Source organism: Rhinopithecus bieti, unplaced genomic scaffold (assembly GCF_001698545.2).
Source record: "Rhinopithecus bieti isolate Rb0 unplaced genomic scaffold, ASM169854v2 scaffold_5313, whole genome shotgun sequence".
Lineage (NCBI taxonomy): Eukaryota > Metazoa > Chordata > Mammalia > Primates > Cercopithecidae > Rhinopithecus > Rhinopithecus bieti.
Window position 1 is genome coordinate 527696 of NW_016804705.1, and position 13802 is coordinate 541497.

The 13802-nt window shown below is 33.7% G+C and overlaps 1 protein-coding gene across 1 annotated transcript in view; it reads right to left on the bottom strand.

The window, feature by feature from the left end:
• Positions 1-13436, bottom strand: part of THSD7B (thrombospondin type 1 domain containing 7B) — a gene marked incomplete at its 3' end in the record, with an annotated part of 522306 nt that extends 508870 nt beyond the window's left edge. The window contains exon 1 of the mRNA XM_017870201.1: positions 12630-13436. Coding sequence (XP_017725690.1) covers positions 12630-13123 — 494 coding nt within the window. The remainder of the gene's footprint in view (positions 1-12629) is intronic.
• Positions 13437-13802: the final 366 nt, after the last annotated feature.

The window sequence follows — 13802 nt, forward strand, 5'->3', positions numbered from 1 at the left end:
ATATATATGTTTTATATATAGTTATATATTTTATATGTAATATACATTTATAGTAGAAATCATATAAATATATACATTTCTACTATTTTCAAAGAACAAATTAAGAAAATATTTGTGTTGTTTGGGGACTTATTTTATTTATGTTTAGGGAGGAATAGGAATGTAAAATGTAAATCTCCTTTAACAGTAGATACAAAAAACAAGGGAACAATAAGGATGAGCTTTGGAGATAACGGCTTTTCAAAAAATCATCTTAAAATGTATTATCCTTCAGTCCCTCCTTAATGAGGAAGTCACAGTGCATTCATTTAACAAAAGTGGTCTGAGAATTGAAAGATGGTTAACATGTACCAAATAATCATAGCTCTTAAAAGGATGCCCAAACCAAATGTTCCTCTCTATCAAAGTAAAAGTAAAACCCATTGATCTGATTTTATTCACCCAAACAATAAGTATGAATCACTTTCCTATTTATATAAACAGTCTTCCTAGTCTATAGCTCAGATATTTTAATTCAGATGTACTTTTACTCCAAAAAAATAAAAGGAAACAAGGTGAAATGAAAACAAAACTGAAGAGAGAAGACTATTTCATTTCACAAGTTAAGGTATTATAAAAGTCAATAATAGCATCACTGATATATGAGAAAGAATGATGAACAGACTATATGACAGCTATTTTTAAATGTAATAATGGAACCTCAGAGAAACTCCTGTCAAAATAAAAGAGAAAAATTAGGACGTGCACTGAGACAAGTAAAAGCAAAAGATCTTTAAGCACAAGAAGCAAATCAATGATGAGAGAGCAGAGTAGCAGCAAGAATAATACAACTGCCTACCACATTGCAAATATAACTGTGAAAAGAAAATCGCTTGAGGCGATTATCAAAAGTCAGAGCAATCAATGAGATAGCTAGTAAAGGGCATTAATTAAAGCCCCATCGTGTCCTAGCTTGATAAAGTGACTTTCAGCAAGTCACAAACAGGAGTTTACATTATAGAAGTAAATACAAGCTCTTCCTATTCCAAATGACATAATAACCAACAGGAGCCATAATCAAACCAGAGGACATAGAATGCCACTTGTCCCTACAGTTTCACAGATACTACCAAAAGGAAACAGATCCAAAGTTAGACATATGAACAGAGTAAAAGGAATCTGTACTTTAGAACAAATTATAATAATTTTAGGGAAACCTATAGTTCATCCTAGAAGTCAATAAATGTACACAGGTATTAATGATTTTCTGAAAGCATCAAATACACAAAAAAGTCACTTTTCAGAAATAAATTTGAGCCTTTTAGCAAAAAATCCTGGTAGAGTATGCCAACGTAGTTCATCAAGTTGGACAGAAATGAGACAGCAGTCAACTATGTGATCACATAACTGTCAAGAGTTAACATTTTGTTTTGGCAATGAAAGTTACAGAAGTAGAAATGTCCTCATCTAACATGATATTTTTCTAAAACCTAATTATTTTATGATAATATATGAGTCATTTCATAGTCCTTTGAAGACTAAATGAGAGTTACAGATTTCATGACACGATAATTTAAAGAAAAATGGTTTGGTTCAATACACTGTCTAGAACTCAAAAGAAATAATGGTGACTTCTGGTTTCCATTCTGGCATGTAAGGAACTTCAAAGTTGTCACTCTTTCCCTCACAATAAGGAAAAAGCTAAACAATCTGAAAATCAATAACTCTTCTTAGATCCATCAGAGAATCAAAGTCATAGAGAAAATGGCTGTCTACAAAATAGGAGAGGCATATACAAAGAATCACAACATAGTAGAGAAAAACCAGGAGAAGAAACCACTACTAGAACCAGGACCAGAGTAGAAAACTTAAACTATGATTGACAACTTACTGGAGGCTCAGTGTCTATAATCTTTACAGTTAAAAACTTTACGGGAGCCCAGTTCTAGTGGGAACCCTATACTTTTGTCAGTATACCTTCAGCAGCCCTGCCAGGTTCTCACAGTGAAGATAAGAAATAATTTTCTTCATGTTTCAGCAGGGGAAAAGTAAAAGTAGGCATTTTGAAAGACACCAAGAGAATTCTGTTTTTCTTAATTCTGCCCTCACAGGAAACTATCTTACGAAAAGCCTAACAAACTAGGGTTTTACCGGACTCTGATATAAAAGAAGGCATATACCCTTCTAGCCTTCTTGTCTTACCTAAGTTGGGAGTGAAAAATGGGAAGAGACTGAGAAGAATTTGTGAAGGTCAGTCTAGAAACAGGCTTAATAAAATATTAGAACCTAATCATGGGACAAAAGACTCTTTCCCCGACTCCTGAAACTTAACAATCATGAATAGGGCTCCTGAATAATATTAGGGGGTTACAATGGAAAAAAGAATTGCCTGTTTCAGACCTTATTTAGAAACAAGTCTCTAAGAAAACCCAAAGACAACAGAAAAGAAAAAAATACAACAGAAAACGAATAAAAACAAGGATACCAAAGGAGATTTTAGCCCCTGACACCTACAACTATAGCAAACACAGTGTTACTCCAAGTCAGGTAAACATAACAACCTCACACTAAAGGTCTAATTACCTCTGTTCTATTTCCCCGGTACATCATGTCCAGCTTTCAAGAAAATATTACACAGCACACTAAAAGACAAAAAGAATGGTTTGAAAAGCTAAAGTAAGCATCCAAATGAGATTCAGATATGGCAGAGATTTTAGCATTATCATACTGGCAATGTAACACAACTATGAATAACATACTAAAGGTTCTAGTGAAAAAGTAGACAATATGCAAGAACAGATGGGTATTGTAAGCAGTGAGATGGAAACCCTAAGAAAGAATCAAAAGAAAATGACATAAATCAAAAACATTGTAAAGTACTAAAATGTACCTTTGATAGGCTCATCAACAGACTGGATGGAGTCTAGGAAATCAGTGAGCTTGAAGAAATGTCAATAGCAACTTCTAAAACTGAAAATCAAAGAGGATTAAAAGAGATTGAAAAGACTATCCAAAAACTATAGTAGGGCTACAAATGATGTAACTACACATAATAGAAATATCAGTAGGAAAATAAAGGGAGAAAATAACAGAAGAGATGTTTAAAGTAATAATGGCTAAGAATTTTCCAAAATTTATGGCAGACACCAAATCATAGATCCCAGTAGCTGAGGGAAAATTAAGCAAGGTAAATACCCAAAATATCTACATCCAAGCATACAATATTTGAACTGAAGAACATCAAAGACAAAGAAATTCTTTCAAGAAGTCACAGGGGGAAAGACACACCTTACCTATAGAGAAGGAAGGACAGAACTACATTAGACTTCTGCTCACAAACTATGCAAGCAAGAAGATTATGTACTATTGGAAGTAAAAACCCAGCCAGGTGCAGTGGCTCATGCCTGTAATCCCAGCACTTTGGGAGGCCGAGGCGGGCAGATTATTTGAGGTCAGGAGCTCGAGGCCAGCCTGACCAACATGGTGAAACCCCGTCTCTACTAAAAATACAAAAAAATTAGCCAGGCGTGGTGGCCCATTCCTATAGTCCCAGCTACTCAGAAGGCTGAGGCAGGAGAATTCCTTGAACCTGGGAGACAGAAGTTGCAGTGAGCCGAGATCATGCCACTGCACTCCACCTGGGAGACAGAGCCAAACTCCATCTCAAAAAAAAAAAAAAAAAAAGTAAAACTCACCAACCTAAATCTATATCCGATGAAATTATACTTCAAAAATGAAGGAGAAATAAAGATTTTCTCATATAAAAATTGAGGAATAGACTTGCTTGAAAAAAAATGTTTAAAAAAAGCTTCAGAGAGAAGGAAAATTATATAGGTTAGAAACTCAGATCTAGAAAAACAAAAATTGACAATTGGAGAAGGAATTAAGGAATAAAATGTCATTTATTTTTCATATGCAAATTGATTTAACAAATATAATAATCTGTTCAAATAATAGCAACAATGTATTTGGTGATTATAGTTTATAAATATGTGAAATAAATTACAGCTATGATGTAAGGGACGGGAGACAGCAATCCAGAATACTCTGTTATAGGATACTTATGCTGCCCGTAAAGTGTATATAGTGTTATTTAAAAGTGGGCTTTGGTTAGTTGTAAATGTATATTGCAAAATTCTAAGAAAACCACTAAAAAATGTTTAAGATATGTATAACTGATATGCTAAGAAAGAAGAAAAAAAATCAAACAACATAAAATGTCCCGTTAAAATCAGAGAGGACAGAGGAAGAGAGGAAATAAACGAAATGAAAACTGGAAGCCTTTCCTCTAAGATCTTGAAAACAACAAGGATGCCCCCTGCCACGACTGCTATTTAACATAGTACTGAAAGTCCTAGAGCAATCAGACAAGAGAAAAAATAAAGGACAACCGAATTGGAAAGGAAGAAGTCAAATTATCTGTGTTTGCAGATAACATAATCTTATATTTCGAAAAACCGAAAAAATCCACAAAAATTATTAAAACTGATAAAAAAAATTCAGTAAAGTTACAGGATACAAAATCAACATATAAAATCAGTAGCATTTTATTATGACAATAGCTAACAATCTTAAAAAGAAATAAAAAAGTAATCCCACTTACAATTGCTACACATAAAATAAAATACATAGGAATAAACTTAACCAAATAAGTGAAAGATCTCTACAATGAAAACTATAAAACACCAAAGCAGAAAATTGAAGAGGGCACAAAAAATGGAAAAATAATCCTTGTTCACGGATTGGAAGAGTGAACATTGTTAAAATGTCTCTATTACCCAAAGTAATCTATAGATTTAGTGCAATCCCTATGAAAATACCAATGACATTTTTTACAGAAATAGCAAAAACAATCCTAAAACTCATATGGAACCATAAAAGACCCGGAATAGGCAAAGCTATCCTGAAAAAAACAACAACAACAACAACAAAAACTGGAGGAATCATATTACCTGACTTCAAATTATACTACATAACTATAGTAAACAAAACAGTATGATACTGCCATAAAAGCAGACATATACGCCATTACAACAGAATAGAGAACCCAGAAATAAACCCATACATCTACAATGATTTCATTTTTGACAAAGATATCAAGAACATACACTGAGGAAAGGATGGTCTTTTCAATAAATTGTGCTGGGAAAACTGGATATCCCTAGGCAGAAGAATGAAACTAGACCCCTATATCTCACCATACAAAAAAACAAATAAAAATGGATTAAATAATTAAACCCAAGACCTCAAACTATGAAATGATTGCAAAAAATCACTGAAGAAACTCTTCCAGACACTGAAATGGGCAAAGATTCTTGAGTAATACCCTACAAACACAGGCAATCAAAGAGAAAATGGACAAATTATATCACATCAAGTTAAACAGCCTCTGTATAGCAAAGGAAACAATCAATAAACTGATGAGAAAATCCACAGGATAAGAGAAAATTTTTGCAAACTACCAGTCTAACAAGGGATTAATAACCAGATTACATAAGAAGCTCAAACAACTCAACAGGAAAAATATATAATAATACGATTTAAAAATAAGCAAAATGTCTTAATAGACATTTCTCAAAAGAATACATAGAAATGACAAACAGGCATATGAAAAGGTACTTAGCGTCACTGATCATCAGAGAAATGCAAATCAAAATTAAAATAAGATATAATCTCATCCCAGTTAAAATGAGTTTTACACAAATGACAATAACAAATGCTGGCGAGGATGTGGAGAAAAGGGAATCACTGTACACTGTTGATTGGAACATAGTACAACCACTATGGAGAACAGTTTAGAGGCTCCTCGAAAAACTAAAAATAGAGCTACCATACTATCTAGCAATCCCACTGCTACGTACAGACAGAAAAGAAAGGAAATCAGTACATAAAAGAGATAGCTGCACTCCCATATTTACTGTAGCACTGTCCACAAAAGTCAAGATTTAGAAGCAACCCAAGTGTCCATCAACAAATGAATGAATAAAGAAAATGTGGTACATACACACAATGGAGTACTAGTCAGCTATAAAAAACAATGAGATCCTGTCATTTGCACCAACATGGAGGGAACTGGAAGTCGTTAAGTTAAATGGCCAGGCACAGAAAGACAAGCTCTGCATGTTCTCACTTATCTGCGACAATTAAAAATTAAAACAATTGAACTCATGGAGCTAGAGAGTAGAGGTTGGTTTCCAGAGGCTGGGAAGAGTAGTGGTGACTGGGGGAAATGAAGATGATTAATGGGTACACAGTAACAGTTAGAAAGAATGAATACAACCTAGTATTTGCCAGCAAAACAGAGTGATATAGTAAAAAATATTTTAATTGTACATTTAAAAATAGCTAAAAGAGTATAACTGAACTGTTTATAACACAAAGGATAAATGCTTGCAGTGATAAATACTCCATTTACCCTGATATGATTACAATGCACTGCATGCTAGTATCAAAATCTCATGTAACCCATAAATATATATACCTACTATGCACCTACAAAAGCTAAAATTAAATAAAATAATAAATTAAAATTTAAAAGGAGCAAAGAACAAGGACAATAAATGAAAAATAATGACCTCAGTAAATATTAATACAATTGTATTAATGCTTACTTTAAGCATAAGTGGTCTAAATATACTAATTAAAAGACTCTCAGACTCGATAATAAACAGCATCCAATTATATGTCATCTACAAGACAGATGAATACATTTTTTGTCAATAAGCATAGATATACTGTGCTAGCATTAATCAAAAAAAGTTGGAGTATGTATCATAATTCCAGACAATGGAGAATTTACATCAAAGAAAATTGTCAGGGATTAAGGGGGTGTGGGCATTACATAATAATAAAGAGATTATTTCTCCAATAAGATATAGCAATCATTAATATGTATTATCTAACAATAGAGTGTCAAAATCTATAAGGCAAAGTCTGCTATAACTGCAAATAGACAAATTTTGTATTGTTTTTGGAGACTTCAACATTCCTCTCTAGTAATTGACAGATCCATCAGGAATAACATCAGTAAGAACATAGTTGAACTGAACAGCACCATCAATCAACTGAATATAATTGACATTTATAGAATATTTTATCCAACTACAGCAGAGTACACACATTTGTCTTGAGTTCACATAAAATATTCAAGATAGGCCATATTTCTGGGCCGTGAAACACACCTTAACAAATCTAAAAGAATAGAAATCATACAACATATGCTCCCAGGACACAATGGAATTAAACTAAAATTAATAACAAAATAGAGAACCCCAAAATATATGGAGATTAAACAAGACACTCTTAAATAACACATGGATCAAGAAAATCTCAAGAGAAATGCAAAAATATTTAGAACTACATGAAAATAATGCAAATTATCAAAATTTGTGGAACAAAGAGAAAGGGCTTGAGGAAACTGAATGCATCTAATAGTAAAGAAGAGAAATCTCAAATGAGTAACCTAAGTTTTCACCTTAGGAAACTACAAAAAGAAGAGCAATTAAATCTAAAGTAAGCAGAAGAAAAGAAATAATAAAATCAGAATCAAAATCAATGAAATTAGAAAAAAAACAATAGAAAAAAATAACAAAATCAAAAGTTGGTTTTTTGAAAGCACTGATAAAATTAATAAACCTTTAGCCAGGTTAGAAAAAAAAGAGAGAGGACATAATAATTAATACTGGAAACATAAAAAGGGTAATATTAATAATCCCATAGTTATTAAAAGGAAAAATGGGTATTATGAACAACTCTATGTCCCTAAATTTGATAATCTAGACGAAATGAGCCAATTCCTTGAAAGACAAAATCTAGCAAAACACACAAAGAGAAATCAATGATATGAATAGTCCTAAATCTGTTAAAGAAATTAAACCCGTATTTACTAACTTTCCAAATCAGAAAGCCAGAGTACCAGAGGGTTCACTACCAAACATTCAAGAAAAAATTATACCAATTCTCAACAATTTCTTTCAGAAAATGAAAACATTTTCAAAAATACTTTCCAATTCATTCGATGAGGGCAGCATTACCCTAACACCACAACAAAGACATTACAAGTAAGGACAACAAAGATCAACATTTCTCATAAACATACATGAAATAATTCTCAATAAAATACTAGCAAGTCAAATCCAACACTATATAAAAGGAATTTACGTTGCAACTAAGTGGGATTTATTCCACATATACAAGGCTGGTTCAACATTTGAAAATCAGTTAATGTAATCCATAACACAAATAGGCTAATGAACAAAATCATATAATCATATCAACATATGCAGAAAAAGTATTTAACAAAATCTAATGCTTATTTATAAGGAAAATTCTCAGAAAACTAAGAATGAAGGGGAACTTCCCTGACTTGATCAAAAACACCTACAAAAAAACCTACAGTTAACAAAACACTTAACAGAGCATAGATTTCTTTCACAGTACAAAAAAAGAGTGTCCTTTCTCATCACTCCTGTACAACATTGCAGTGGAAGTCTTGGCTAATGAAGACAAGAAAATAAAATAAACAAAACAGTATTCAAATTGGAAAGAAAGCGAAGTATATTATTATAATATATATTATTATACTATATATATATATATAGTATGATGTTGCCCAGGATGACATTCATGTAGGTAATCCCAAAAGTCAACAACTACAGCAATGAAAATTTCTGAATAATAAGTGACTATAACAAAGTTGCAGGATACAAGGTTAATATAAAAAGTTAACTGCTTTCTTGTTATACCAGTAATGCACAATTGGAATATGAAGTTAAAAACACAATACCATTAATGTTAGCATCCAAAAGTTAAATTAATATAAATCCGACACAATATGTACAAGTTATATTTTTTAAAAAACCCTCCAAGACCCTGACAAAATAAACAATATTTAAATAAATGGAGAGATAACCTATGTACCAGAATAGGATGACTCAGTATTATCAAGATATCAGTTCTTCCCAAATTGATCTTACATTATATGCAATCCCAATCAAAATCTTGGAAAGTTATTTTGTGGATATCAAAAGTAGTTCCAAAGTTTATATGAAAAAGCAAAAGATTCAGAGAAGCCAACACATAAGAAGAAAAATTAGGAAGACTGACACCTCTCTGCTTTACGATTTACTATAAAACTACATTGCTCATAACATTGTGTTACTAACAAATAATAGATAGTAAAATAGAATAGAAATTGAAGGCATAGACTCATACCAACATAGTCAACTGATCTTTGTCAAAAAAGCATAGGAAACTCCATAAAGAAAAGATATTCTTTACAATAAATGGTGCTGGAACAACTGAACATATAATAACCTTTTTAAAAAATAATGCAGACATAGGCCCTATACCTTTCACCAAAAAACCTCAAAATGAATCACAGACCTAAATATAATAAACAAAATTATGCAACTCATAGAAGAAAGTATAAGAGAAAAACTTAGTTGACTTTGGGTTTAGTGCTATTTTTAAACACAACACCAAAAAAATGATCCTTGAAAAAATATTGAGAAGTTGGACTTCATTAAAATTAAAAATATTTTCTCTGTGAACCATACTGTCAAGAAAATGAAAACACAAATCATAGACTGTCAAAAATATTTGCAAAACACATGTCTGATAAAGGACTGGTATCCAAAATATGTAAATAACTTTTAAAATTCAACAATAAGAGAGCAAAGCTCAAAAAAAAAAAACTCAATTAAAAAATACACAAAACATCTGAATAGACACCTTATCAAAGAATACATACAGATGGCAAGCAAGAGTATGAAAAGATGTTCAGCATCACATGTCATTATGGAATTGCAATTTAAAACAACGAGATACCATTACACACCTATTCGAATGGCAAAACTCCAAAGTGCTGACAACAAATGCTGGTGATGTGACACAACAGAACTTCCACTAATTGCTGGTGGCAATGAAAACTGGCACAACCATTCTGGAAGACAGCTAGGTAGTTTCTTACAAAACTAAACATACTCTTGCTATACCATACAGTAATTGCACTCCTTTATATTAACCCAAATGATTTAAAAACCTGTGTTCACACACACACACAAAATGCACACATAAACTTTTACAGAAGCTTTACTCAAAATTGCCAAAATTTGATAGCAACCAAGATGTACTTCAACAGGTGAATGAACAAACTATAGTACCACAAAATGGAATATCGTTCAGTGATAAAAAGAAATAAGCTACCAAGTCACAAACGGACATGAGCAAACTTAAACGCATATTGCAAAGTGAAATAAGTCAACCAGAAAAAGCTACATATATAATTCTAACTGTACAACATTTTTTAAAAAGGCAAAACTAAGGGGATAGTCAGTAAAATAATCAGTAGTTGCCAGGGGTTCTCAGGGGGAGAGGGAAGGATCAGTAAATAGAGCACAAGGGATATTTAGGGGAGTAAAACTATTCTGTATAATACTGTAATGGTGGATCCATGTCATAATTCATTTGTCAAACCTATAGAATGTACAATACAAAGGGTGAATCCTAATGTAAACTATAGTCTTTAATAGTAATGTATCAATATTAGATCATCAATTGTAACAAATGTACCTGCTGCACACTGAATTGTGTTCCTCCAAAATTCAAATGTTGAAACTCTAACCTGCATTTTGAACATGGGAACTTTCTAATGTAATCATGTCATTAGAGTGGAGCCCTTGTGATGGGATTAGTGCCCTTATAATAAGAGACACAGAGTGCTCTCCTTTTTCTCTCTCTCCGACCATGTGAGGACACAGCAAGAAGATGGCCATCTTTAAGCCAAGAAGACAACCTTCATCAAGAACTAAATGAAGACACAACTTGAATTTGGACTTTCCAGCCTCCAGAACTGTGGAAATAAATTTCTCATCTAAATTCCCAAACTATGGTATTATTTTTATAACAGTTAGTCTTAGTCAATTCAGCTGCTATAACAAAGTACCAGAGGCTGGATGGCTTAAAAAACAAACGAAATCTATTTCTCATAGTTCTAGAGGCTGGAAGTCTGAGACCAGGGCACCAGCATAGTCACATTCTGGTGGGGTCTCTCTTCTGGCTTGCAGACTGCTGACTTCACATTGTACCCTCAAATAGCAGAAAGAGAGTGAGAGAAAGCTCTCATGGCACACTAATCCCTTCTATGAGGACTGCATCATCACGACATAATTACCTCCCAAAGGCCCCATGCCTCCTAAAAACATTACACTAAAGGTTAGAATTTCAATACATAAATGTGGGGAGGGGAACACAATTTGAACTGTGTTATGTACTCAATGTTTGTGTACGTAACTATAAAATGCTTGTTTACAAAACTATCACACAAATGCAAGATGTTAATAACAGGTAAAAACTATATATTGGAGACAGTGAGGGAGTATACAGGAATTCTCAGTACTTTCATTTTTTTTGAAAACTTAAAAATTGATCTGAAAATAGTCTATTAAAAAAGAAAAATATTGCAAAGATGTGCAAGCAAAATGAAAAGATTCTATGTAATGCTCACTTCAGCAATACAGTATGGAGTATTAAGAAAACAATGTATTTACACAATCCCACACACATTCAAACAAATTGCATGAATCATTTGCTTAATCTGGGCTTCAAAGAAGTAGGCAATAAAAAGCTGCAAATCATTCTTCCATGGACTTGCCAATTTCATATGGCATAAATCAGAATGAAGCATTAAGGATAAACTACACTCATTTGGGAAGTCAAATGGACACAAAAAAATCATCACATTACTTTGTTCATAAACAACAGTGGTAGTCTTCGGGGTATCTCCGGGCTGGCTGTAGATCCCAAAAAGGCAGCAACTGATGAGAATGATTAATTCTAAAGACAAGCATTATGTTGTTTGGTAATTTAAGTACTACTGAAAGGCACCTTAATTTGAAAGAAACTTAGTAATACACCAGTGCTTCATTTAAGACTCTCTGGGGGAAAATTAAGCAAATATTACTTACAATATATTTCTGTGAGTTTATGTCATGATGTTTTAGACTACAATTTAAAATAAAACAAGCATAAATTTGCAACCTAAGCTATTGCTTTTAATAGTTTATGTCTTCCACAGTAGGTCATTCTAATTACTGCTTGCGCAAGTTAACATCTTTATCAAAATAATGCCAAAGAAAGCACTCTTGGAACAACTTTTTGGTATTATTGCTAGTATAAAAAATGTACAACACAGATGTCAAAAAATGTTGATAATAGTGAAAACAAAAGTAAACAAAACAAAATAAAATTTTACAGCACAAATGTTTTGAAAACAAAATATTTACATAATTCATATCCCAAATTTGAAACTGAACTTGATATTTTATCATCATGAGAAGCCCCTTAGTCTTCTATTACTGTAATAATGGCAGATCTATTTTTATACCGGTTACTGTCTTGATAAAATGTGGAAATATGTGACTTACCATATATATATAATTGCACTGCTAATCACACAAGAATGCTAGAATACAGCTTGGTCTAAACTATACAATTTTGAAAACTTCCCAGTGAAATTAAAAATTTCTTACACGAAACTTCTAAAAATCCAAATTATAAACCTGATTGCCATTTTCCCTAAGAAGCTTTATAAAATTGTATAAAATAAAATATTTTAGGTGAATCAAATAGAAGCATCAAAGGTCTCCTACCTTAACATAGCATTTTGTCCATCACTTCTTGTACACCAAACCTGCCGGGTTTGATAACCTATCTCTATTGCCCAAGACTTCGAATGATGATGTGCTTTGTAACTTTGATGTTTAAAGGTGACTCGCTCATTTGAATCAGAGTTAAAATCCAGAACAGTTCTTCCACTTGGATTAATTTCTTTAAGATGAGGCAGTCTGCATTTACTCCATGGTCCAACCTTAAGGCTAAATGTATATTCCTCTTCCCCAAGAGGACAGGAAGTGGGAGCTTCACAGGCTCTTGACTCAGTCAAATTTGGACACTGCAAACCGCCAAAGAGAGGAGGAGCTATGACTGCGCGAGTTCTATGCTGCAATTTCTTCCCACATCCCTCGCTACAGTTGGACCATGGTAGGAACTCAGATACCACACAATCCCGGGGACAAGGAATGAGGCAAGCTTGTTCTGTAGGAGGCTGAGGGGCAAAGTGTTCGCATATTTCATTTGCAACCATAGTTCGGTTCAACTTCTGAATGCAGCGCACCGTCCGGTGCTGCAGTCCATGCTGAGCCGTCACACACTCTGCAGTCCGAGGCTTGAGTTCGCCGTGAGCGTAAGGAACGAGCACACAGTGGTGCCAGTCAGAAACCTCCCACTGAAAGAGGTCACTGTGCCAGTCACAGACTCGGAAACAACTTCTTTCCTTTGGAGGCCTGTTGCTCTCACCACAGTTAGACAGGTGACTTGTCCACCCTTCAACATGAAAACACCACACTGCGCGACTCTGGACTCCTCCGGGACCACAGTCTCCTGTACACCTTCCCCAGGGACCTAAGGCAGAAAACCAAGGATGTTAATTGCTCAGAGATTACATTCAGCAATTCACAGAGAAGTAGAAGTCAATTAACACACTTTCCAACACAACCAGCATAAAATTATGAATTTTGGTGGAACAGAGACAATATAATTTAGTGGTGAAAAATGTGGACACTCTTGTTGAAATAAGCATTCCATCAGTAACGTAAACTTGGATGAATTATTTCAACTTTCTAAGCCTTAGAAAGTTCCTCACCTGGCCGGGCGCGGTGGCTCAAGCCTGTAATCCCAGCACTTTGGGAGGCTGAGACGGGCGGATCACGAGGTCAGGAGATCGAGACCACCCTGGCTAACACGGTGAAACCCCGTCTCTACTA